This window comes from Seriola dumerili, unplaced genomic scaffold (genome assembly GCF_002260705.1).
Source record: "Seriola dumerili isolate Sdu_G_001 unplaced genomic scaffold, Sdu_1.0 BDQW01000301.1, whole genome shotgun sequence".
Classification (NCBI taxonomy): domain Eukaryota; kingdom Metazoa; phylum Chordata; class Actinopteri; order Carangiformes; family Carangidae; genus Seriola; species Seriola dumerili.
In genome coordinates this window covers 1,558,796-1,586,356 of record NW_019174556.1, presented here as the reverse complement: position 1 = coordinate 1,586,356, position 27,561 = coordinate 1,558,796, and the positions used below count along the sequence as shown (strand labels likewise).

General features: G+C 43.6%; 1 protein-coding gene across 1 annotated transcript; it reads left to right on the top strand.

Moving 5' to 3' along the window:
• The first annotated feature begins 3,032 nt into the window (after nucleotides 1-3,032).
• On the top strand, nucleotides 3,033-25,997 carry LOC111231415 (rho GTPase-activating protein 7-like). The gene is made up of 14 exons (XM_022758494.1): nucleotides 3,033-3,309; nucleotides 9,644-9,715; nucleotides 11,348-11,429; nucleotides 12,640-12,703; nucleotides 15,088-16,760; nucleotides 17,611-17,790; nucleotides 19,664-19,823; nucleotides 20,830-21,037; nucleotides 21,641-21,857; nucleotides 22,304-22,418; nucleotides 23,862-24,077; nucleotides 25,075-25,292; nucleotides 25,423-25,596; nucleotides 25,727-25,997. The coding sequence occupies exons 1-14, from the start codon at nucleotides 3,297-3,299 to the stop codon at nucleotides 25,824-25,826; spliced, it is 3,492 nt and encodes a 1,163-aa protein (XP_022614215.1). The 5' UTR covers nucleotides 3,033-3,296; the 3' UTR covers nucleotides 25,827-25,997.
• Nucleotides 25,998-27,561: the final 1,564 nt, after the last annotated feature.

The following is a 27,561-nucleotide window of genomic DNA, read 5'->3' as shown; positions in this document are numbered from 1 at the left end:
GTCAGTCAGATTACACGTGTTTATAAGCACTTGCACACACACACCTAACATATTCATCTTTATTTCAGGAGTACCACTATGACCTTTGCAGACCCATAATTTGGTTATCTCTTTTGTGAGTCTTTGTTGACACAGCCTTGGGTGTTTGTGTGTGAGTTGGACTGACACGTCCGTCCGCTGACCCTCACCTGGCCCCGCTGTTTGGGGTTAGGAATGGTAGAAGAGGGAAGCATAAACCCCAAGGCGAGCCCAGAGGACACCTCTCCATAATGGGGGAAAATCTTTCATCTTTGCTTTGCATCATATTTTTTTTCTTTTCTGTTTCTGTTTTACCATTTTTTCACTGCCTTCTCTTCATTTCTCTCCATATCTGTCTTTGTAAAGAGTTTCTTTTATTATTTTTTTCTCTCTCACTTTCTCTATCTTCCTCTTCCAGCCCCTCCCTGCGTCTCAGGGTCAGAGGTGACACTGTAAAGTTTACAACCTACAACAGTAGCTTCACCCAACTATCCAGCAGCAACAAGTTGATGGGGATTTACTAAAATAAAATGTCTGTGGTTTGCTTTATTTTTACACCTGGGCAGTCAGAGACAGTTAGAGACATGAGTAAAATTTACAATGAATCATGATATAATCCACTAAAACTTCCCTGCCTTAAATATAAGTAGTTTTTTTTTTCCTTTTCCAAGGAGAAGCTACATTTAATACCAGGTGTAATCCCTTGTGTCGGCCTATTGTAACACTGATGCTTCTCCTCATTTCCTCTCTTTTGTCCAAAGCCCTTATTATGCTGGCGTGTATTTGATCTGTATCTATATCATAAGCCAAACAAGCGCCTAAGTCTGACGAGCTTTGATGAATGAAAATTGTAGACACTCTAAAGAGACACACTCATCTGCCCCTGAGCAACTGGCAGCAGCGGCAGTCTGCTTGTCTGATCTCTCACGCTTTACCACACACATTCATCAACAACCGCTGGTGTTATTGCGTGTTTATCACCACAAAACAACTCGAGAGCGTGAACCCCCTCAATCTCTGCGCAGGGTTATTGACCCATCTCAGTCGAGGGTAGCTTTGGGTTGGGGGTTTTGGGTGCAGCCTCTGGGTGGTCGGGTTTTGTGGCTCGGGGATTTGGCCTTGTTTGGTAATCTCTCTTCATCTCTCCTTCCTCTCTTCTCTCTCTCTATCCTCCAATATCACTCCTGCTCTCTTTCTCACACACACATTAACAGTCCCTCATTATCTCTCTCCCTCCCTCCAGGTTACAGATTTAAGGATAGAAATCATAAGAGGTTTTCCATAATTTTATGAGCTCATAAGCTCACATGTTTTGTGTTTACTTTGATATTCATACACTGATGTTACTGCTGATCTGTTGACACAATGCTTACAGTATGCTTTAGCTAGGTGTACCTATTGGTAGGAAAACCTTAAAACGTTTTGAGTACGAGCTGATATGTGTCTCCAGCAAAACAGTGTGTTACCCTACATAGTGAAGTTACTCATGTTTGGGTCAGATGATGAACAAATTGTCAAATGCGTACCTTTAATAGCAGAAATCCATTTGAGATTTGTGTTTTGTAGTGCCACATAAACATTCCTGCCTCACCAATTATAGATATAGATAAAAATCCACTATAATTAACCAGTGTTTGAAACATGTTTATTAGCACTGCTCCTATAATGGGCAAAAGTATTTAGTACAGGCAAAAATTTCAAATGATTCTTCACCCCTCTCATGAATGCCTGTGCTGTAAAGACTCATGACTTTGCTGGCAGGATTTCTTTTGGGTGAATCACTTGTGACTCCTCTGTCAGCTGGGACCGGTATGGCAGCCAACAACAGACTGCACATTAGCCAGCCCTGATTTTCTGCATCATCCTTTCCCCACCCTGGCAGCCCAAACTTTGGATTACATGTGTTTCTCTGCCACATGGTGACTCCTCTGGCTTTCCTCCTTTTTTTGCGCCACCTCAGCGCCTGTGAGTTGCCATGGAAATAACACAGAGCTGGCTGATGCCAAATGCTGACGTCGTTAAGGAGTTCTTGGAAAACTGTGGATGAAAAGTCCCCTAGGATCAAGAGGAGGGGAAAATATGAAAACTAGAGGGGCTGTTTTGAAGCAGAAACACATGGCACATAAATATGAGCACTGCATCATGTCTCTATCTGAATGAGAAAAGAAACACTGCTTCTAGTCTAACATTTAAAAAACAGAAATTTAAAACTAGAAATCTTTGGTTTTAAATGAACAAGCCTTGTATGCCCCGAGGGTATCAAGGAATTCAAACTTTATTTTGTCTCTTTGTTTCAGTGATTGCTGCTCGGTACTCTGACTTCCTAAAATCTGCCCTGCCTGTAGGATTTGGAATGTGTTGTTGCAGAGACAACCTGAGCGTGGTGTACGTGCATCAGGGACAGAGGCATTACAATACCTGGAGCACTTTCTTTTCAATGCGCCACTTGCGCTTTTCAGACTAATCTTGCGTTACAATAGAGCGTCTCTCAGTCGTCTCCACTATTTTCTAATGATATGCAAACTGGCCTCCAATCTCGGAGTCAATTGCAGCCTGTTAGGGGAGGTGGTCGAGGCTCAGGCGAGGCAGGAGCTTAAATGAAGAAAGGGGAATCCTGGTGAGCCAGTGAATCACTTTCCATTTTATATGGGTAATATTCTTAAAACTAAAACACATCTTAATGATAAGTAAAATCACTGGAACAATGGAGAAACAAACAAACATCAGATTAACAGTAGTCACCAGAGTGCAGAGAACAGATTAAAACAGCTGCTCCAGTGTCATTATCAGAGCGGTTTTTTGTTTTGTTTTTTTTTTCATAATCGTCACAAACTCCTTCCCTCCACATTATGAGGTGCAGGGTTTGTCCTGAGTGGATCTGTGTATATCCTCCAGCTCCTTATCAGGTGGGGAGCAGCGGAGCGGGTGGGGGGTGGAGCCACGGCAGAGCTGCCCATTCCTAAAGCTTGAATCACTATACTCTCCATTCACATTCCTGCTGAGGGACCGCTTCATTCAGGGACTCACGGTGGTGGAAGTAGTTGAAGATCGTGGACTTCTGTTTAATACAAATCAAATTATAACCATGGATTTACTGTCTTGCGCAACGCTCAGAGGACATTTGCAGCCGACTGTATAGATCTTTTCTCTCCTCTGGATTTATCATGCGGGCTTCGTCCTAACAGTGGAGTAGACCTGACCGGACAGCCGCAGCCTGCCGGGGCGCAGCCGGGAGCAGGGGTTTATGCTGAAGCTGGTCGCGACCGAGACATTGAAAAATGATATTAACACGTAAGTCCTTCCCAGAATCATTACCTTCAGCGTTAGAAAATTAATTACTGTTGCTGCTTTTCTATTTAAAGTCATATTGTGTCCATACATTCAAGCGGTTTCCTGTTTGTCCAGGAAAACACAGCTTACTGGTAGGCATAATTAGTACTGTACACAGTGTTCACTCAAAGTAACTTTCAGCATTTAAGAGTCTGAAGGTTTGCTTGAATTTTACCTTCAAGTAAAACTCTCTTAAAGGCGTCTTTAAGGCGCAACGCTGCGGGCTGTCAGATAAGAAATCTCCACGCGTTGCGCTTATCTCAGCGCCTCCAAATGTCCTCACTCCTGCTCCGAACTCACTGAATGTCCCGTTTGAATACTCTGTGACTTTTCCCAAGTTACCCTCGACCCTATGAAGGATGCTTTCCTGATCCTAAGACAAATCTTTGTCTAAATTATCGTCCTTTTGCGCTCAAAGCTCCAGCAGTCTTCTAGCAGACCAAGTTTCAATAGGAATTCATTGAACTTTGATCCGCGTGTGGAAACAGGGTCATGAACCTGCTTTAGTGGTATATGGTGTCTTTTTAAGATTTAAGATCAGGAGGTTTCCTACCAGTCTGCCACACTTCTGCCATTTCACTGCCCTCACAGTTTGTTTAACTGTCTGTGCCTTTTGCCTGACTGCCGACCTTTTGCTAACAGGGGAATTTGGGGGGACGTGTTGTGGCTGTATAAAATCCTGTTTTGTGTCCTGTACTGGCAGGTTTAAATTGATTTGTGGGCTTTGGCCCTTTGTCTTAACTGTTTTAACTATTTGTTCCAACACATGGTTCCTTATCAGCTGGAACAGATATGAGCACCATGAGGTTCAGCGGAGCCGTAAAACCATTAAGAAAGATCTCAAAGATACTCATATCTAGCCATGATGTAAGGTGGATCTACAGTATTTACAGTAACTACTAATGTGGGGATGTGACACTGACACCATGCTTCCACACCGTCCTCTGAAGTGGTTAGTTAGTTCTCTCTCTGGGATAGGTGGTGTTGGTTTATGGTAACAGGTGGTGGAGCCGGGAGAGGAGCAAATGAACAAAAACATGCTTCACCCGCACTCTTTGTGAAACAGGAAGTGAGTTGAGGCCTTATCTGAAAAGATTTACATCCAGATGGTACACTGTTTCTTCATGTCCAGTGAGGAGACATGTATGTTCATTTTTGCTCTTATACCTCCCCTGTGTTGAAGGTACCAGGCTGTCCTGGGATCTGTTTATGAATGGATAGCCGTTAAGGGGGGGCCCCGGCAGGTAGGCCATCGTCTGGCTGGTGGATAAGTTATCAGAGGTTTTGAATATGCCTGGTCACCTGATCCACAGCTAGGGCCCTCTGTGTGAGGATAAATATGTCACCAGGGTGCACAGAGGCCTTTGGGGTTAGCTCTGCGATGATCCATCTGGGCCAGCTGTGTGTTTGCATGTGGCTGCTGGTAGATAACTGGAATGGGCCATGGTAGTAACCTCATTATTCTAGTGTGTGTGTGTGTGTGTGTGTGTGTGTGTGTGTGTGTGTGTGTGTGTGTGTGTGTGTGTGTGTGTGTGTCAACGGGGCATAGCTTGAGGCCAGCCAGATGGCGATATTCCTGGCACAATCTCAGTTAGCTAACAGCCAGGCCCTCTCAGCGAACAGCCAGCTGTCTCAGCCATGAAATCAGAAAACATGATACCCATCAGAAAAAACATCTGTTATCGTCTCTCTTTGCATTCCAGTAGAGTAGAGAGGGATTTTACATTGGTCACATAAAAAAAAAGTTGTTATCTCCAGTTGTTCTCGAAACTTTCATACAGACACAATCTGTTAAGAACATTGTGATCATTCGTGAAATAGTTTCATAAAGTATTAGATCATGAATCAATCAGTAACATGTTCTTCAAGTTCATGAACACATCAGCAGTCCGTCCTTGTCACCGTTGAGGTGAAGGACAAACGCTGGCAGCATCCAGGCTCCTGGCTTTGCTTGTTGTAGATTACAACTGAGCCTCAGAGTCTGCCCCGGTTTATCACATCACCTGTCTAGACCCACTTTGCAGCTCCTTCAGAATGAGCTACTCAGACCTGCAGATGATAAGAACCCTCTGCCTGCCTTTTGGGCTGTTTTACAGTCGGCACTTTGGGACCCAGCAATGATCGGGTAATTCCAGATAAGCCACCTCAATTCACAACAGTTGTTAGTCAAGCATTCTTCTCAATCTGCCTACTTCAAAGCCCCAGCTCCTGTGATAACTGTATTCAGACTCTTGACCTCCAGTTTGCCGTTTGTATGTACCAGAGCCTTTGAGGTGGGGAGCAGCATCCTTTGTTTGCTAGCTGCTGACAAACTCCCACTGGAGCTGAGCATTCAGACTCGGCCAAGCCAGACCCCGCTGCCTCCTGCGATGGAGGGAAACTTTGGCCGGCAATTGTGAGAATTTCCTGCCACAGGAAAGGAGAGAAGAGAAGGGGCAAGCAGACTTGAAATAAGCAGAAAGATCAGAGGAGACGAGGGTGAGAGCAGGGGAAAGGAAAGCAAAGAAAGGACCATGATGGATAATTTTAGAAGTCAAAACTGCCAGGCAGAGGGTGAAGCTTAACCCTGACAGGCCGCTCACCAGCTCAGCTTTGGCCAAATTCCAAGAGAAAAGCCACTCGTGATCCATATGAAATCTCTATTAGCATCTGCTTGGCTCTTATTAGTCATGTTATCTGCTGATAATCGCTCTCATCTCCACTGAGACGTAGGGTGTCTGACTGCATTGCTTTTGCTCATTCATATCAGCCACAACTAATGTGTGGCAAACTCTTTTATTCCAACTTAGAGGATTTCTCTGCATTTCTGTCTGTATAAAATATATCAAAAAAATATAACACATATTCCATCTGTTGTCCTAATGAGGCCAGTGCAGTTTTAGCCACATACCCACCTGCCTCAGACATCCTGTTTGGCTCCCTCAGCAGGTCACAAGTTTTGGGCTGGTCTGAATTCAGATTCCTTGACAACCAGACAAGCAGTGATGGTAATGAGATGACCAAACAGGAAACAGGTTTGGTTTATGTACTGGCAGAAGGTTACCTTTTGCAGTGAAGAAACTGCTGCTGTAGCTCATCGTCACCGGTGTCGAAATGACAAAAGGCTGACAAGGCTTTGGACTTGTGTGTATTTTAGAGTAACTACATTCATCTGTGCTTACTTTAATTCTTCTTAAAAAGTTAATGTGAAAACTAAACATGAAGAGGAATGTTCCAGAAATTACACTGCACATAAGGAAATATGTGGTCAGCTGTAGAATAATTAGTTTGCCGGGGCGTGCTGTATTTTCAGTGCTGTAGTTGGCCTTGGAAATCATGGTGCTGGTCTGACTCCTTCCACATTTCTAATCTGTTGTACTTAAGCCAACGTGCCACCTGTAGACCAAATCTCAGCATCATTATCAACTTCACTTTTCTACATAAGGGTAACTCAAGTAGAAAATAAAGTAAGTTATATCCAAGTGCTAAATGTTTGCGCTACACCATGGGTCCAGTGTGGCTTTGAGGACGTTTGGTAAGAACACACATTCACCAGAGCCCATGTTTGTCTTGGCTGCCTCCCAGCCTATTATCTGGCCAGGAACAAACGAAGGCAGGGCCTTACAGCCGGGTGGTCGGCAGCCACTGCAGCGCCGCTCGGCTCTCTTCCTGCGAGGGAAGCAGGAAGAGGAAGTGAGGTAGTTCCCTGGCGAGGGCTAAGGAATTAGGGTGGACAGTGGGGAAGACAAAAAATAAAATACACTCACGAAACTCAAGTTATCGAAGCAAACAAAAATGCAAAGGGTTGGGCGGAGTGTTATAGGGTGACATTTTTATGACCAGTGCCTGTGATATTCTTGTTTACCCCTTTCACGGCTTTGTTGATCCAACTTTTTTTTTAAAATTCCAGATGCAGATGTGTTGTTGCTCTGTTAGTTTGTTTGTGCCAGATGTCCACATCCTGCAGCCAAACAAAAGATAGAAACATTTTCTAGCTTTACTCTGTGAATGAATGGAGACACAATGTGGTGCAGTGACAAATATTATTCAGTTTGGTGAATGCGGCTGTCATTATTTTATTTCCTCTGCACACTGTCCACATTATGTCACTGTAAAGTAGATTTGACACATATTCTAGCCCAACGGGGTGTGTCACTGGATAGCTTCCCTCCTAAGGCACTTATTGGATCCCCTAGCCCTTTTTGGGGGGTTTGGGGGTGGAAAGCTAACCATGTGTTTGTATATCTAATTTGCATTTCAATGGCTTTACTGTCTTTTGAGTGGTTTGTCTTTAAACATGAGGTTGGTCTTTGCAAACACACACAGAATTGCTTGTGCACACTCTCTCTCACACACACACACACACACACACACACACACAGATGCACAAGCAAACACAAGAATCACAAAGTGCTTGCATTCAAGAATAATAACCCCTTGGTTCCTACGCTCCTCTGGGTTCACTGCACTTCAAAAATACAAGGCTCAACCCACAAACTCAAGCACACAGAGTCTGAGACATGCCACTGCACATCCACAAGGAAAGACGGAGCTCAATTGTCAAATAAATAGTGTTAAAACATAGTTGTTAATGTGTTATTTGACACTTGGGTGCACGCTGGTGTCGCAGTGGTTGCCTGAGCAGTTCCTGGCCCCTGCAGTGGCAGAGGGGGAGACCCTGTCTTGGTCGTGTCACACCTTGTTGTTAGTGGGTTTGTCTGCCGTCTAGGCTTGTTGTTGGTATGTAAATGCTCATATATTGTGGAGCCCAGACCCTTTGCAGCACTAGTCTTCTTCTGACCTCTCTCTCCGTCTGACAGTTACCTTTCTTTTTTTCAGTTAAATTACAAGTTGATAATGTCTCATTTATGTCACCTATTTATCTCTGTATTTTCTCTGTAAGGACCAAAATACTATAAATTCTTCACTTCAGTTTCATCATGTTCTGTTCTTCTTTTATGTTTGTGTTCAAGAGCTTGAGCTAAAAAAAAAAAGAGCAATTCCTTGGTTCAATTCAGCCTGGAAATGAGGTGGAACTGCTGGACTGGTCCTTCGAAGATAAATGAAACTACTCTGCATCACTTTGCCAGTGGTTATTTTGAATTCCCCAACACAGCCAAACACAGCACCCATACTAAAAGTGTAAGGGGCATTATGTCTGATTGCAAGGATTGTAGCATTAGAAATGGAAACCTTTAACTATCCAGCCTGAACTTCAGAAATCACACAGTTTTCGCACTGGTGACACGATTAGCAAGTATTTCACAGTCACTCTATATGTTGCTTGATGCTTTCATCTCTGGTTTACCAGTGTCTTTTCCTGCCTTTGTTCCACCAATTTAATTTACAAGTATTTCTCAAGGTTGTGCAACATTTGTACTTGCTGTCATTCTGCTAGAGGGGACATTGTAAAGTCGGCTTCTTAAGGTCTGTAGACATGTTTCTGTCTGTCTTCTCTCTTCAAACTGTCGGCGGTGGGGGTGATGGAGCAATTGAGGACGCTGTGGTGCGGACAACCATTTGGCATATGTCATCTAAAGGCCTTTCGCAGATAATTGGGAGACATCCCCATGGCTCCTCTGACACACAGCGGACCTCAGTCGTAGTACTTAGCATAACAAGCCTAAATGTCACACCTTTAAAGGGAGTTATGGAAGACTTTGTTAGGCACTGTTGGAGAAGCGTTGTAAACATGATTCCTGACCAATAGAAGTTTGCAATGTAACAAAAATTATTTTCATCACAGTAAAATGCTTCAAAGAACAAGTCACGTAATGGCATACTTATGGGAACAGTCACATCATATGAGAAAAGCTCAACACTGACATTTTCTGTCTGAGATCTCTGTGTGAACAACGAAAAACCACCGCCGTACCTGGATAAGGAGCTTAAGTGGCACACACTTGGCGTGTGAGGAGGTTAACACAATTTGCACGAATGATGCTTTGAGCTGTAGCTTTAGGAGCATGTGAGAGGAGAGTGACTGAGTGTGAGATAACTAGTAGGGTCAAGGGGTTTTCATTTGATAAGCTGCTCGCATGTTGGAGCGCTCAGTTCCAGACTTTTGTCTTACGCTGACATTGTCTGACTTTTTTTAATGGTGTATCTCTTACACTTTAGTGGTGATAAAAAGCCTTTGTATCAGAGTATGTCATTCATTTTGCCTTGGTTTGGTTACTATATGTGTAGTTGTGATTTTGTTCTGTTATTTTGTTTGTGAGGTACACATTTAATACATCTTGTGTTCAAGTGGGTTAAAGTGTCTCCCACAACACCTGACAAGCCTTTGTTTTGTTCCACTTTTTCTCATCTGCAGAGATTGAAGCCAAAGAGGCCTGTACCTGGCTCCGGGCAGCAGGGTTCCCACAGTACGCCCAGCTTTATGAAGGTAAGGACCACTCTCATTCATCAACTGGCAATACTAAGGACAGGAAGGGCAAAAAAGATTCAGTTCTTGTGGATGTTGGTATGAGAAAGCCACAGTTACAATGAGAATCAGGGTAATCAGACTGATTTTCCTGGGATTTGAGTTTTTTTTTTTTTAAATGCTGTTATTTTACCACACCAACTTCTGCAGCCTTAAAAAAAAATCATAATCGTGTATACACACCCCTTTGGTATGTAACAGCTGATGGTGTTTAGCTCATATAGAAAACCACTACGTCTGTTGTCAAGCACACAAAGCATCAACATGCACACTTGCGTCTGTGCATGCATATACACCACACACAACATTCCTGAGGAGTAAGGGGTGTATTTTTTTCTTTGCTCTACTTAAGTAAAGTCACACAAACCTAGGTACACGCTACTATATTCCAAATATTAACTATAATGTAACCTCTATAGTTTCTCTTTTGGGACCAAAAGTCTTTGCTAGCCTGTTAAAACAAACACAGAGCAGGTTTTCTATACCATCTAAAGATATTCTTACAATTGCAAATGGTTGATAAAGAATTCTCTCCCCAACCTTTGTATTTTAAATACACACTCACCAAAATACATCACACATTCTTTACAGTCCATATAGCTACTCCAACTATACTAAGGCATACCATGGGCATACCAGTTGCGCTTATGTAACTACAGGACGATGACAGCAGAACTAAGCTACCATTGTCAACAGGTCATTGCTTCTTGCCACTTATCCGTGGTTGAGTTCCTATTTCAGTGGAAAACTCATTGTGTTTCAGCACAGGTGATGAGACTGTTTTCATACATTGCACAAAAGTGCAAACCACAATCAATCACTGAGCTCGCTGAGCCCCACTGGTTAGTCTCTTGCAGCCGTCTCCACTCTAGTAGGAATTTGTGCCAACACATGACACATTTTTCCTTCCCTTGTATCCGTGGGACAATCACTATTGTCTGTGCTGTTAAGACTATTGCCCCACTAAAGATAAGCAGACTGATAGGCCTGTTTCAATACAGTGGGCTAGAGGTGCTGGCCTCTCCTAAGTAACATTTTCTTATCATCATTGCCCCAGAGGATTTAAATGCAAGATTCCCGTTTTGGGTTGGGTCGACACATTCCAGAAAACATCTTAGTATCTGTGCGTCCATCCCCATTCCAGAATATGTTGCTAAAAAAACCTTAATATGGCAAGCCACGCTTTACCGATGCTGTGACTTAGTTGATAAGTGATCCTGTTAATGAGGTAGACTAGAGAGAAAGAACGAGAAGTAGAAAAGGAAGTGGGACCTCTGAGCAGCGCTGGAGTACCTATTGTCATTCTTCAATCAATCCCCTGTTCTCTCCCTCTGTGCTCCACATCCCCCCTGCCTGCCCGGTCTGAAAGCTGCAGCTGTGTTTGTTTGGTCGGCTAAGATGCTACTTCCTCTTTTAGCTTTTCATCAAGGCTGTATGGGTTGGGGGAGAAGGTGGGACAGAAGGTCCTGGTGGGTGTTGGAGTGGGTGGGTGTTTCTCGAGGCTACGGGTTGTATCTTTAGTTTTATCTGAACACACTGATCCAATCAATGGCAGGGAGATGCCCACATTAATCTGACCCTCTCTCTCTTTAGATGCCCAGTTTCCCATTGACATCTCCTCAGTCACCAGAGACCATGACTTCCTCGATCGGGATTCGATTGAGGCTCTATGCAGGTGAGATTACGAGAAATACTGAACCCTCTGTACTTATTTCCTCTTTCTCATGCACCATTCTTCTTATTCCTCCTCCTCCTCCTTTCTGTACTATCTCTTGTCGTCGTCCCCCCACACACACACACACACACACATGAAACCATGAGGGCATGACTTCAAAAGGACGCATGCTTTGGAAAGTTTCAGATGAGATGAAAGAATGACATGATAAGCACCCTGGAGCCATGCACTGTACCTTTTACGTTTTCTATAACCATATCTTCTCCCTTTATTTTGTTCTTTCTCTGTGGCTGATAGTGTTTTCCTCAGTCATTACAGTCTGTTATATCACCCTGGCAAGCACATTATCTCAGTTCTACCTTTCACTGCTAGGTGCTGCAGTCACGCAATGCTCTTTACATTCAGTGTTTCTTTCCATGTTGTTGCAGACATAGGACATACTGTCCCATTTGCTAGCCACAGCTGAGGAATAAATGTTTTCAGAGCTTTGTTTGTGTGAAGTTTTGGAGCTGTCTTGCATTGGTTTGTATGTGTGAAAAAGAACTGAATGGCAGGAAAAATAAAGTAGCACTGGAGAAGATTGGGTTTGCATTGTACTTGGAGCTCCAGTCATATTAATTAGGAGGTTAATGGCTCTTTAATGGAGTCGGCTCCATCATCAAATTCCGACTCTCAGTAATAAACCACAGCAGGTGTCCCTCCATACATCTGGAAGCTATCATCTCAGTGTCTTCTCTCTTGGCAGCCTTTCACCCCCTCCCCACAACCCCAACTATCCCTCAGTCCCATCCCTTCATCTCTCCATTGTTACATGATCTGCTCTAAGAGCTCTCCAGAGGGTGGACCCCACCACCACCCTCACTCCTCTTCTCCAGGTGGCTGGGGGGATAAGCTTTCTGCTCCCTCCCCAAGTTTTCGTCGCCACTCCAGCAGATTTCATTCTCCTCGCTCTCTGCTTTTCTGTCTCCCTCTTATTCTCTTCACGCTCATGTGGGGATTATCCTTCAGCAGCTCATTAGCCAGCGTTGGTGCACCCATGCCCCCTTTGTCTTTCTCTTCCCCTCATCTGTTTTTCATCTTGTTTCATCCTTTCTTCCATTAAACATCCTCTTGGATCATGAGAGGTTGGTGTTTTAGAGAAAATCAGAGAGCTCGATTATTTTAAAGCCCATTTTAAATGTAACCAGTTTTGCATGTGCTTTGTTTGCAGGAGACTGAACACGCTCAACAAGTGTGCTCTAATGAGACTGGAGATATCACCACAAAGAAAACGAGTAAGTGCACATGCATACACATGAACTCCACTCCTTCCTGCATGTCTCCTCAACCACAATTGCATTTCCTCACCTCAACCATCAGTTCACTCTTGGCCACAGGGCAAAGCTGTGTTTTCTCTCATCCAGTTTAATGAGAAGGCACCTGTTGGGTTTATTTCTATATCAAGTGGGCTGTGCAAACCCTAGGGGCAAGGAGGGTAGCTTTAATGTCTAAATGAAGGGGTTGCATTCACCAGGACCTCCCCCTACTCAAGGCGTGCTCCCCTTCTTTCTCAAACACTTCCTCATACTTCTGGCTCACCATAAAAAGAGTTTGCACGGTGCTTTTGTAACACTCCTGCAGAATGAACCACCATACATCTTTTATCTGTGATCATACTCATAAGGGTCTGTGAGTGTGTGCATTGTACGTCTTTAAGAGAAACTTAACTCGAAACTTCAAAATCACACTCATAGATTTCTCTTTCAAGGAAACAGGCCTCCTGAAATGCTTTTTATCCTCTTCAAAGAAAGTTGGATAATTGTGTGAATATTCCAATTTTAAACCATGCTTCAAAGGAACTAGGAAGCCTAGAGTGACATACACTGTCACTTTGTGATGAGAATTACTCCTTTTTATACAAATCAACCTTAACTACCTAATGGCCTCAAATGCTACATAGTAACATCCTTGTTCCGTGCGTGGTGGTATTCATTAGGATGACCCTTTCTGTGTCACCTTTCATTTCAGGAGTCAACAGAGAAGAGTAGAGGAGTCAAAGAGATTATTTACCATCTTTGTGGGACGACAACCCCCCCACCCCACCCCCCCACCCCCCTTAGACAACTTAGGAATGCATTGATCTCCTCATGTCTTAACATTCCCTCTCTCTTAAATCTCCATCTCCCTGTGTCTCATTTTTTCTGGTTTGTTCCTTCTATCTGTCTTATTGTAGTGATTAAATAGTTTTCATTCTGCAGACTCCTTGTGACATTCAAAGTGGCCACCACTGCAGTGAATGCGGTGGTGGTTTGATGGCTTGAGGATAAGATATCTCCAGAATGTTGACAGAAGTCACCGTTCTCCATGCACAACAAATAGCACACCATGGTTATCTCACATTCCAACCAGCATAACTGGAGAAACAAGCCACAATGGCATCCAAAAGTGTCACAAAAAGCTCCATTATCCTCTTTAAATCATTGACTTTAATAAAAGCCAGGGATAGATCACACTCTTTGTTAATTTTTATTTGAAATTACGTCATTTTCCACTGCAAAACATATAAATAATGATGTCTGTATGTGGAGCCCATGTGACCAGTGGAAGTGGAACACTGGCACACAACTAGTGGAACATGGATTTTGAGGATTTGATCTTTTTCTTCTGGAATTCTTTATTCAAAGTGCTAATTTCCTGGCACCTTTATAAAGGGTTAGCTGATTATTGCTTAACAACCTCTCTCAATTCAATTTCTATCTACTTTTAGCTTTTTATTTTTGGCAGATTTAAGAAAGTTTTCATGTTTTGGTGAACTCAGATTACAGGTAGGGCTTTAGAAAGGTGAGGAGAAGGCGGTGGTTAAATTGTGGCCTGTGGTTTGGTTTTATGGACTCTGGTCCTCCACTGTGATTGGTAACTGTGAAGAAGTCTCCTCTGGAGTCTCCCAGCTCAGTGTGTGTGTGTGTGTGTGTGTGTTAGACAGAAGTCGAATATTTCTGTCATGGATGAGGAATAAAGATTGAGTGTAGCAGTGTATCAGTGACACTGTCTCACACTCAGTGTGTGTGCGTGCATACGTAAAGACAGAGGGGATGAAGAGTATGGGGTGAGGGGGGGTGACCCCAGTCTGGTGGGCTGCATTGAGAGCTATGGGGGTCATAATGGAATTTCCTGAACTCCCTCCAGGGCCTAAGATAGATTAACCAAACTGGGGGAGGTGTGTACATTTTGAGAAGGGGCATATGTGTTGTATATGACTGAGCAGTGGCCACTTTTCTCTTTGTCTTTTTGTATTTATTTTCCCTTTATCAAGTCCTATGGTCAACCGCAAGGCCCAAGTTTAAGATAATGTTATGCAAAACTTTTGCTTTTGTTATATATCTATACTATATATATATATATATATAATTCCTACTTAGACATTCTTATGTTAAGTTTCATGTGTTGTGAAGCTATCCTATCAGTATATTTCATAGAGTTTACAATTAGAATAATTATAAAATAAATTCCATAACTCCGGAAAGTTTCCTGGATCAAGGTAAGGAATGTTGGAAAAGGAATGGAAAATGAAGCAGTGCATAATGTTCTCCTCTTTCTCCCCCCTTCCTCTCTTTTTTCCCTCTCTTCTTGCTATTTCTTTCTCTCCATCTCCCTTATCCCCTCCTTCTCCTCTATCCAGAGTGAGGACTCTGACGAGGACGAGCCTTGTGCCATCAGTGGCCGCTGGACCTTCCAAAGGGACAGCAAGCGCTGGTCCCGTATGGAGGAGCTGGAGGTTTTTTCCACACTGTCCACGGATGCCACCCAGGCCCCATCATTCCCCAAGGACCAAGTATCCCAAAAAGGCAAGCTGGCCCTACGTGAAGGCAACAGTTCAGAGAGTGTGCTGACCGACCTCAGTGAGCAGCCTGAAGTGGGCTCCATCCACAGCAGCGGGAGTGGAGGACAAGGAGAAGAGAAGGGCCACGGTGCCGCCCTGGTAAATGAGGCTATACCTGCTGGGGCCACTCGAGCCAGCTCCGTAGCTAGCATGTGTTCATCCTCGGGTACAGGCGGGTCAGGATGCGCTAATGAAGACTCTTTGTCTGATGGGTTGCCCCCATCACCCCTGGAGACACTCGGACAGTTCACATTTGATGTGAAAACAGGGATGGGAGGACTAGGAGGGAGTCTGGACAGAGGAGGCGGAAGTGGCAAAAGCACACGCTCACGAGCTAAGAGCTTTCTAAAGCGCATGGAGAGTCTACGGTTGCGCAGCGGCACCTCCTCCAAGAGGAAGAAGAAGGGGAGCACCAGTGGAGGAAAGATAGAAATCAGTGGCCCTGTCATCAAAGAGGGTCTAGATGATGACAAGTTGAGGAGCCTCAACTGTGTGGACATCTCCAGCATCAACCTCAACCAGAACCTCAATCACCACCGCAATCCCACTCAGACTATGACACTTAACCGGAATCGCTCTGTATCATACTCCACTCAAACCAGCAACGGCAGCACTGGAAGTACTGGGAGCAGCCAGTCAGAAGCCAGCAGTGGCAGTGCAGTGAGCACACCAAGCCCAGTGACTCGCGCTCGCAGCCACAGCACAGCAGCGGGCTCAAGTAAGAGAGGAGGAATGTATTTGGAGGGTTTTGATCCTTTCAGCATTCTCCAACAAACTTCAGATCGTCAGCCAACACCCCCATCCAAATCTGCCCCACCCATCCCCTGCCAAGCCAGTAATGGGATGACAGTTGATGAGCAGAACCGCAGGAACAACTGCAGTGTTCGAGACAATAGCAGACAAGTGGAGGAAGAGGAGGAGGAGGAAGAAGAGGGCATGATCTTCTTCTACTTACCAGAAGGTCACAAGCCTGGGACTTTCCCCAAAGCCCTGCAAGACGGGAGCTTGCGCAACAACAACGGGAACGATAACGGAAACTCAGTGATCCTCAGAGGACGGCAAAGTAGACGCCAGCGTCGTGCCTCTTCAGGCTCCGTCGACAGCCGGCTCAGTTTTTATGACAACGTCCCCTACACTGAGAGAGAGGAGGAGGGAGAGGAGGAAGAGGGGGATGAACGCAAACTGGAGGAAGTGCTACAACATGTCAGCGGCCTGCAGCGTTTTAACGCCTGGTCGGAGGCTGTGGCTGGTGAAGAGGAGGAGGAGGAGGAAGATGAAGAGGAAGAAGGAGACTCAGACTCAGCACTGGACTCAGCTTCCCCATGCCCCTCTTCTCCTCTACAGAACCGACTGGAAGAGACCGAGAATGGAAGTGACCAGGACAGCACAGGAAACCCGCTGGGTGAGGGAGAGGAAGGGATGAGAGAAAGAAGAGATTCTGGTGTTGGAGCATCTCTAACCCGAACCAGCAGGTCAGTGAAGAAGATCTAAACTCTCTTCTTACTAATGCAGTATAACCATTAAAGGGTCAGTATACCCAAAATAACAAATAAATATTTTCTCACTTCATTCTCGTAGTATCCAGTAATGTAGATAGTTCTGGTTTATCTGTTCAGGTTTAAAAAAAAAACAAAAGCAATATCTTGTTACTCTGGATAATCCACAGACCACACTCTTTCTTTTGTAGGAAGTAGTTTGAGTGAGAACTTTTAATTTATCGATCTTATTTATCTATCTTAACTTTGTTATTTAGGTGAACTGATCCTATTAGAGAAAGTCATCCACAAAGCTGCTTCCAAACAGACTCATGCTCTCAGTCTTCGTCTGTTAAAGTCCTGGCAAGCATTGCCTTAGTGCACGAAAATCTCAAGGACAACAAAACAATAGAAAGACAAACACTGAGGTACCAACAAAAAGAGTTTTCCATAGAAAGTGACAGCAAAGGATAAACAGGGGGACACGCTGAGACGTCTCTCCTTACGTAATGGTGCTGAATACTCTGGAATGCTGCTTTGTCTCCATGGGGACTGTTTCTGTTCCTTCAGGAATCCACAGGCAGAATTACACTTGGGGTGTGTGTGTGTGTTTTTAGTCCTTTAGACAATCTCTTGATTGATGTGTACATAAATCCATGTAATCCCAAAACTGATTATTTGGCACATACAACTACAAATACTGTGTGTTGCTATGTGTTATTTTCTAAATTTATGTGTACACAAAAGCATGACGCATATCCCAAGAGTTAAACTTCTCTTTTTCAATCAACATTCTTCTTCTCACATCTCAATTTGTGCTCTCTCCTTCTGTCTCTCTGCACTCCAGGCCACAGAAACTCCGCTGGCCGAGCTTCCAGAACTCCCATCGGCCCAGCCTGGCCTCCGCCCAGCTCCAGATTAGCTGCCAGTCTGTGTTACAGATGAATCTGCTCCAGAAGCTCTCCCTGCTGCAGCTCACTGCTCTGCTGGAGAAGCATACCCCGACAAACAAACATGGCTTCAGCTGGTGAGTGGACTGGAGGAAAATGGAAGGCTTAAGTAAGGGAAATACAGACTATGTGTACTAAGGAGAAGAACACACACACACACACACACATACACACACACACACACAGATTTTTAAGCTTGTTTTTCACGTAAAAAGCCTTCTGCGTCTGGCTAATTGTTCCCTGTAAGAAATGCCCTTGAATTTATCCATTCAGCAAGCCAACTGCTACCCCTCCATCCCACCGGTCTCCCAATCCCTTCCATCTGCAGGTTGTTGTATAGTGTGGTGACGGCTGTCCACAGAGGTTGGGTTTCACATTCTTTTCCCAGGCCTGTAATTGCTGGGAAGGGGCGTACATTGTCTTTTTCTCAACGGGGCAATCATGGCAGTTCACACGCATGGCGTTACAAGAGCTGGAGGCTGGAAAGATCTGCTCTCAACAATAATCACTCCACCACTACCTTCTCTCTACCACCTCTAGAGTATTGGTTTCAGCTCACTTTATATACTGCTCATGATTATCTAATAGCACCCAATATCCTACTTGTTACTGTATCTGCTTCAGAGATTTTGCGGTCGCTACTTCTACCTTTTCTTTTTGTCTGTATTTCTGCATTTTTTGTGTTCAAGTCAAATATTGGGGGGAAAAGTCCCTTACATATGTAATTTGATAGAGAAGGCCTGAATAAAGAGCAGTGCAAAATACAAGTGTTATAAAAGACTTAACTCTGTTGACCAGCAAATATATTACAGGACATTCCTCAGTCAAAATATCAGTGTAACACAGTTACCTGTTTTCTAACATCTGACTTTTTATACCACTTTACAACATCAGATGAGAAAAATGAACTAAAAGTGAAAAATCTAATCATTTCTACTTGAGGCCTTTCTTGGACAGGAACAGATGACATTATGACAGTCTTAGAACAGGCAGGGTCTCACGGAAAGACAGAGGCCACTTGTTGACCGCTGAAGGCCCACACATAATCAGAATTCTGGGCCGGGATCATAACATGCTCCTTTACCATTTATCCCAAACTGTGGTTCTGAGAGGCGCTCTGAGTCATGTGAACGGCTCTCACAAAGACAAGCTTGTCCCGAGTCGCGCATAGCGTCTCTCTGCTAAACACAGATACACAGCCCTAAATCTGTGGGCGCATTCTTGTGAAACAGTCGGAGTTGCATGTTTCAACTCTGGGTTTGTGGTTATAGACTCACTGTTCACTTTGCACCCAAGTACACGTGCACGTGCACGCACACTCACACACACACACACAGAGTAACAAATAGTGAGACAGACACTTTGTGCGGATGTATAAAGCAGTGGGATCCTCCCCTTTTGACAGCCCAGCATACCCCCCCATTCTCCCCTCACCCTGTTTATCCACCCCTCTCATAAACCTGGAGACAGGCTTCTGCAGCAGCTTGGTTGTTGCACACACATAAAACACAAACACACACAACTAACAACTAATTGAAACATACAGATGAGTGACAAATTAAGGAAAAACCTGAAAAAGAGTGGAAGAACAGGATGACATTACCCCCATGCATAGAGCATGAGGGGTCACTAAATGGTTTGATAAGAGTGAAAATGATGTGAATCATATGCTACGTCCTTCTTCTCCACCACCGCCATCAAAATACCAAGGAGGGAATATCTTTTGGAAGAATGGTGTTCATCCCTCTGGTAGAGTCCAGAGACTTGTAGAGTCAATGCAGAGGAGCATTGAAGCTGCTCTGGCAGCACATGGTGGCCCAATACCTTACTAAGACACTTGAAGCTGGTTTTCCTTTCATTTGTCACCTGTCTGTATTGACTCATGTCAATATTGAGATCCATGTCAATATCCTGCATTGCACATATTAATGAGTTACTTGTATGTTGTAGGGCTGTGCCAAAGTTTATGAAGCGGATCAAGGTGCGTGACTATAAAGACAGGAATGTGTTTGGTGTGCCACTACAAGTCATCGTCCAGCGGACAGGCCAGCCCCTCCCTCAGGGAATCCAACAGGCCATGCGCTACCTGCGCAATCAGTGCCTCGACCAGGTAACATAAAGTACACATAAAAATTACATATTTGGACAGATGTAATCATAAACCTGTGCTTATACTTTGATTGCATGTGTACATAATGTCACAATTCTTGCCAGCCTGTCATTTAGCTTAAAGTTGTGTTTTCAGTTTTCACAGTAAAGAGAAAAGGCTTTTTCTTTAACATGCTTGAGTTACATAATATCTGCATTGTAGGACATCTGCAATCAATCAAATGTGGATCCATGATTTGATTTGATTTTTTTTGACTGGTTGTTACATAAGATGGAGCAGTGAATCGGAAAAAGCCTGATGCCCACCTAGTCAGTGTGTTTATATGGTTTCTGTCTTTCCCCCTTTTTCTCTTCTCACTGTCATACATAAGCTGAAGTGTGGAGGCCTGGGGAAAGTCTAAGTGTGCAGCTGGGAAGTCACCTGTGTCTGTCTGTTTAATCCCCAGACAGTATGAAAGATTTATCTCAGAGTATCTCGTGTGTATATTCGTAAAGGCAAGAAAGGGGGAATGAGGACAAAAAAGCATTAATGGAGGGCAAAACAGAAAAGAGAGATGGTGTTCTTTTCAAAGCAGAACAAGTCGCCTCTGTTTGGAAGTGGTGAAAGCTCATGGAAAATATTCAGGCTGGACAGGCCAACGGCCTTTTTCTCTTTTCCTCCGCTACATTGCCATTTCATAAGGCCTTAAAAGGCCACTGATGAGGTCTTTCACAGCATTCAGTACAAGAATGCCTACTGGGTGTCATGGATGCTTCTCATAAATACAGTCAACATGATCTGTTGTGATGTAACCATATTGACTGTAAGCTTTGGATTTGTGGATAAGACTAGAATATATAACAGCCTGCAGATTTAGAAGACAGGCACATGAATCATTTTTGATACACTTTAATGATAAGATGTAATAATGTGTAAGTAAATTATAGTTCAAAGCTGAATTATCAAGTATCTGTGCGTTTATCCATGATGTAACTCGTTCTCTCTGTGTCCTTGTCTCTCTGTGAAGGTGGGTCTTTTCAGGAAATCAGGAGTTAAGTCTCGAATCCAAGCTCTGCGCCAGATGAACGAGGCGAGTGGCGCAGATGGAGGGGGAGTCAGCTACGAGGGCCAGTCTGCTTATGATGTTGCAGACATGCTGAAGCAGTACTTCAGAGATTTGCCAGAACCCCTGCTCACTAGCAAACTCTCCGAGACCTTCCTCCAGATCTATCAGTGTAAGAATACACACACATATACTGAGAGTATGAACATAATCTTGTACAGACATCCACATACAGCCACACATCTACAAGAGCATTGTGTGCAGGAATACACATGAGTGTATTGTTTTAGAGCTGCAGATGCTTGCCTGTCATGGAGTACGAAATTGTGAAACTCTAAAAAGAAAACAAACAAGATGAGTGCAGGAAATACCTGTGGAATGAGGTGATATATAAACCGTAAATGCACTCCTATAGTATTGGCTCATTCTTCAGTGACTCACATCAAGCATGGACATCCTCTCAAGTTCTGCCACAGTGTGATTGTAATAGCTGCATTAGGAACTGTTTATATAAGGTAAAACAAAAACCAGTCCTGTGCAGGAAGTATGACGCATGAAGCGTATAGTGTACACACACATATAGGTTTATATAACACACTTAGCTCGACACAGATCCCATCATAGCTCACTCTTGGCAGGCAAAAGAAAGCCTACTTCCTGAGTTAACCAGCGCACACACAAAAAAGATGATGTGATGTAGAGTGACAGTGATTTTTAGCCCTTTTCTGCACGTGATATTAAAAAGGAGCCATAACATCTCCCTCTTGCTCTCTAGACATGCCTAAAGAGCTCCGTCTGCAGGCAGCTCGTGCCGCCGTGCTGCTGCTGCCCGATGAGAACCGAGAGGCGCTGCGGACGCTGCTGTGTCTGCTGAGCGACGTGACAGCCAGCGTGTCCGAGAACCAGATGACTCCCACCAACCTGGCTGTTTGTCTGGCCCCGTCCCTCTTCCACCTCAACACCCTGCGCCGCAAGGAGAGCTCCTCGCCAAGGTGTGTGTCTGAGAGTGTGCCGTTGTAATTAGTGCAGTTTTATGATATCACTGACACAGTTATTGTATCAGCAGCGTACATAACCTGTTATATGCTGTACATTCTGAAAACAGGAAAGGGTCACTCTATAGAAACAAAAGAGCAGGATACTGTAGATATAGGACAGAAGAAAAAGGAAGAGAGCAAAGCTTGTGAGAAGAGGAAGGGAGAGAGACAGAGGAAATAGAAGGGTTACATAAACATCTTTAGCTAATTAAGAAACATTTTGTTCCAGATTTGGCGCTGCTAGAGGGGGGTTCGTCAGGTGTATACCTGAAAGAAAGAACACTTTTGTTCTTTCTTTCTTTATATCTTCAACCTCCTCTGCTTCCCCTGCTTTGTCCTTCACCCACTGTCTGGATGATAGATACGCTTACTAATCTTCTTTCCCTCCTCCTTGGGCAAAGGGTGATGAACCGGAAGCAAACGCTGGGAAAACCGGACCAGAGAGATCTGAATGAGAACCTGGCTGCCACTCATGGCCTGGCACACATGATCCAGGAGTGCAGGAAACTCTTCCGGGTCAGTAGTTTACAGCACTGGAACTGAATGTGTACTCTAACGTAGCAAACGTCTCACATTTTAAGGTTAAAGTAAGCTTGAAAATTGATGGCAAAAGGGATCAGAATGGTTTATTGATTGAGGTTTTAATGGCAAACTGCCATTTTAGGTGATGAAGGTGTGTTTGCTGACCAAATGAATGTCACCTCTGGCTCACTGTACCATGTTTCTGCCAAACACCTTGTCTCCCTGTGTTTGTCCTTTAAACAAATATAGTCCCAGTTACATAACTCGTTAATCCAATTCATGCTGTCATTTGCTCAAGCAATGTTATGATTACATAAAATAAATACACCAACTGGCCTTCCGTTTTAAATGCCCCATATGTAGAGAACAGGACTTTACTTCATGTTTCTGTCCCTTTAAACCCAACTCGAGCATTTGTGCAGAAAGGTAAAAATATAGCACAGCACTGGTTGAACACCCATGAATCTATCTCAACCAGTGTGGTTATGTGTGTCCTCAAGGAGAGCACTTGATGGGATAAACAGGAAATAATCAGCAAACTACACTATAACTAATCCAATTTCATTGCCATTCGGCCTAAATCGTTCTCTGCCCAGCAAACTCTTCTCTGACATGCCATAGTAATTACTAAAAGGCTGCACACTGTGTGTGATTACTGTTCAAAGTTTTATTAGATTGTGGGAGAGCTTCCTGGCTTCCTGTCATGGTCACGTCACACAACAAGTAAACTCAATTACCTCCCAAATTATTTTCTTTTAATTAGATTTCTACTTGCTCGTGGAGGTTGGTAAATGGAAGATGACCTATGAAATAATTGACTGTTATCAACATCCAATTAAACCCTCCTATCCTTGTCTAATGAGAATCCTTTTCTTAGACATTAATATTATTAGGATACAATTAAACCTCAAAAATGCCACATACAAGTAAGACGGAGAGAGAGAAAGTGGGAGAATAAGCCCGGCAAACAAGGAGATGAAAATAGGATGTTTTTGTTTCCATTTGAAATTGTTTTCCACAAGTTACAATTAATACAGTTTCCCATTAATGTAATCAGTACCACCTCCAGACATGTTTTAAGACACAGAAATATCCTGCTTTGAATAATAAAAAGCTCAGTTAACTAGGTACAGGTTCTGGTTCAACATGCCCTCTAGTGTCAAACTTATACATCACTCTGCACAGTGAAGCTCAAACATCCAAACAATATGCAAAACACAATTTTGAGTGAAGGGAGGCTTTAATTTATTATGTTCTTACTTAAGCTTTCACTCCTTACTATGTCTGAGTGTTGTATGGAACAGCATTGTGGTAGACATACATCGATATTTCTCTTTCAAATAAGAAACATTAACCGTCATATACCTGAGCTGCTCATGGCCTCCATCCACACAGTGAAAAGTAATGACATATTTTCTGACTCCTCCTTTCCCACAGATACCAGACGAGATGAATCGCTGCAGGAACTCGTACGTGGAGCAGGCGCTGCTGCCTCGACGTTTGGAGGATCTTGCAGGTGAAGAGGCCGGGCAAGGAGGCTACAGGGCGTACCTACGGGACAGCCTGGACGCCCTCCTCAAAGAGGCCAAGGACAAGTTCAGAGGTTATGACAGCTGCTCCACACCCGAGCACGCCGAGCTGGCCTACAGAAAGGTGAGCCCACCTTTTGTTTGCTCTCTGCAGCTTGTCTGCTCAGTCCATCTGGCTGCTTTCACTATGTTTGTTTGCGATAGAAACTGAATACAGTGATAAATTTGCCAGAGTGAAAGTAATGGGATTCATGAGATTAATTAACAAGAGATCAGTCATTAGTGTGTAAACAAGCCTCCATTCATGAAGCACACATTCTCTTTTCAGCTATCTGTTTCCTGTCTTCTCCCTCCCTCTTCGTGTTCGCCTCTCCCTCTCTCCTGCTTCTCTAAATATCTAGTGGAAAACCAGCAGTTAGGGTTTCCTGTATAGAAACACATCCATGTGAAACTGGCCTGGCCCTTGGCCTCCCATTCCCATCCCATTACTGGACTCCGTCCCAGAATGACATCAGCTTGACTTGCACATACACACACAAACATACGCAACCTCAACACTATCCCAGGCCTACATTTCCTGTCTACTCTGGAAGGTTATCTTTTCTCCAGTTTGAGAGTCACAAGGCGAAGAGTGTGTGTGTTTTTTATCATCTTATGGTCAAATGAAGCAGCTGACTTGGCTTAAGGGCAATGCGAGGTTTTGAAACACAGCCCAACTGTTATGCATTAAACTTATGGCTTAGTTTCCACAACACAGCCTGACTGTTTTGCATTAAAATTTTGGCTCGATTGCCACATCTAATTTATGTGAATATCACTGATAAGATTAGATATCCTACAGGAAGCCTCCAAACACTTGCACAGTTGAAGTTAATGTATTTACCACACGAACCCTTACAGTCCACTTTAAAGTACAGTTTGGCAATATGGACAAAATTAAAATAATAATTTTCAAGCATTCTTATAATATAAGTGTGTTGCAATATTTATTTAACTCGCATCCAGCCTATTGAATCAAATTTCTACACCAATACTCTGCTTTGGTCTCCCTGCAAAGCAAGCGTGTAAAAATATGTAAAGAAATATGTAAATTGACCCAGCCTTTCTGTGTCTTCTTCCAGGTGCATGATGGGTTTCCGCTGCGGCTGTGGAAGGTAACCGTGGAGATGCCTGCAAGTCCTGAAGAGGTTCTGACACGGGTTCTGCGGGAGCAGGGCCATTGGGATGAGGACCTGCTCGAGAGCCGTGTGGTGGAGACACTGGATGAGAGGACGGAGGTCTACCAGTACGTCAGGAACACCATGGCTCCACATCCCACCAGAGACCATTTGGTGCTCAGGTAGACCATTTTCCCATCTCTTCCTCCTCGTCTGTCCTACTTCTCGCTTTGTCTGTATCTTTTTTTGCTGTTGTGCTTTGATTCACCGTTTTGTTTTTAAATCAAACTCCCTCTGTGCTCTATCTACCAGAACATGGGTAACAGACCTGCCAAAGGGAGCATGCGCACTTGTGTGTACGTCTGTGGACCATGAAGGGGTACCTGTTGTAGGTGTTCGGGCCAATGTCCTCACCTCGCGCTACTTCATCGAGCCCTGCGGAGCCAACAAATCAAGAATCACACATATTTCCAGGATCGACTGCAGGTTAGTGGATGATTAACTGGAGCAAAAACAAATTGGGGATTTTATTAAGCGATACTTTTGTGTTAATTCAGTGTCATTTAGCTGATGACACAATTAACTAACACTGTGTCTCTTTCTTCTTCTTCTTCAGGGGTCGTTTTCCAGAGTGGTACAATAAACTGTATGGACACTTGTGTGCTGCTGAGGTGGCGCGGATACGTGACTCATTCACTGCACCCATGGACAAATGAGAAAGCAGTGTGCAATTTGGGCAACAACAGTCTCAACAGCTTCTTTGAACCCTGGCCCGTTGGACCACATTTTGGATCCTACTGGGGATTTGAAATGACTCATTCCACCCATTCTAACAGAGAGATAGATGGGGTCCAAACCTCTTTATACACACATTTAAAGGACAAACCCTGGATTGAAGGACGTTTCTTTTTTCTTTTGTTTTTTGCTCTAATCATGTCACAGCAAACTGATGTTAACATTATAAACTATTTTATTGGAGTGTGCTGTCGAGGGGACTTGTGTCACACAAACATTTATCTGGGCCAAAGGACATGATGTCTCTGATACAGGATGTGAGGTTTAACCAAAGGGTGCTATTGCTTCTGAGAAGCAAGGGGGATTGTGTGTGTGTGTGTGTGTGTGTGTGTGTGTGGGTGTGGGTGTGTGTGTGTGTGTGGGTGTGGGTGTGTGTGTGTGTGTGGGTGTGGGTGTGTGTGTGTGTGTGAGCGTGTGTGTGTGTATATATGGGTGGGTGTGTGTAAAGCAAGAAACGGTTAAAAAATACATATTCTTTGCACTGGTTTCCAGTGGCAGCATAATGTGTACATACAGTATTGTGTTCACAGTAATGGTCGGTGTCTGTCTTGTGTTACCTCTGTCCCTTTTTCTGTTACAGCGAAGCACAGGAGAAATAGCAGACAATATTATGGTCAGCTGATTGATGAATCCATGGGTGAAGAAAGTTGCAAATGTGCCAGTAATATGCAGACTGAGTAGAGACAATAGACGGGATATTGTGAGATAATAGGTGGCTGATAGCACAGAGGGATTTTTGTGTTGTTGTAGAGGAAGCCAGAGACAGATGAGTACGGTGGCTGGCTCACCAAAAAGAAAGAAATGATCGAAGGAAGGGGCTCATTGACTAACATACAAATACATGTCATTCCCTAAAGAAGACTTTAATTCAGTTAGCCGCACATGTCACAAGTTTGACATGTGAGTTGTTTTTGTTCTCGAAGATACATGGGCAAAATCTGTGACTATGCTAGTACATGTAGCATTGTGCAGTTATTCAGTGACTGAAGAACATTAAGGAACAGTTTGTGACTGAGGCTCTGGTAGAGAGAGGAATAGTTGCATATTTTTGAAAAACGAGGCAGACTAACTAAAATACAAGACCAATAGATTTAATGGACCAAATTTAGTTAAAGCTGAAAGAAGTAGCTTCCCCATTTTGAGCTTTTCCTCACTATTAAAAGTGTTAACATAGCACAATTCGCAGCTTTTGAAATTGTTGTAGGCTGGACATCATCAACATAAAAAAAAAGAAAAAGAAAAAAAGGTCCTTTTATAAAGGTGGAGGTTTTACAGGTTTTACTGTAAAGAAGAGGGCAGATTGAATGTTTGTGTGATTTCAAAGGAAGGAAAAAAATATATATATATGCTTCTTCCTCTGTACTGTCTTGTCAGTGTTTAAAAAGAAGTAAGAGATCTATGGTCCTCGTAACAAAGTTGACCTTCTTCATAACATTCACGCTTCAATCTGAGGGCTCGCTTTTGTCATGTTGAGCTGTATGATTAATTCACTAAGCCATTGTTCATATCATCGATGTTTGTACCTTTAACTGTGTCTCTGCCAAATAATAACGCATGACAATGACGGTTAATTTAAAACAAATATATTTATACCTCAGATATATGTTTGTTTTGTATCATACCATTTTATTTTATTTTATTGTAAATGTTAAGCTT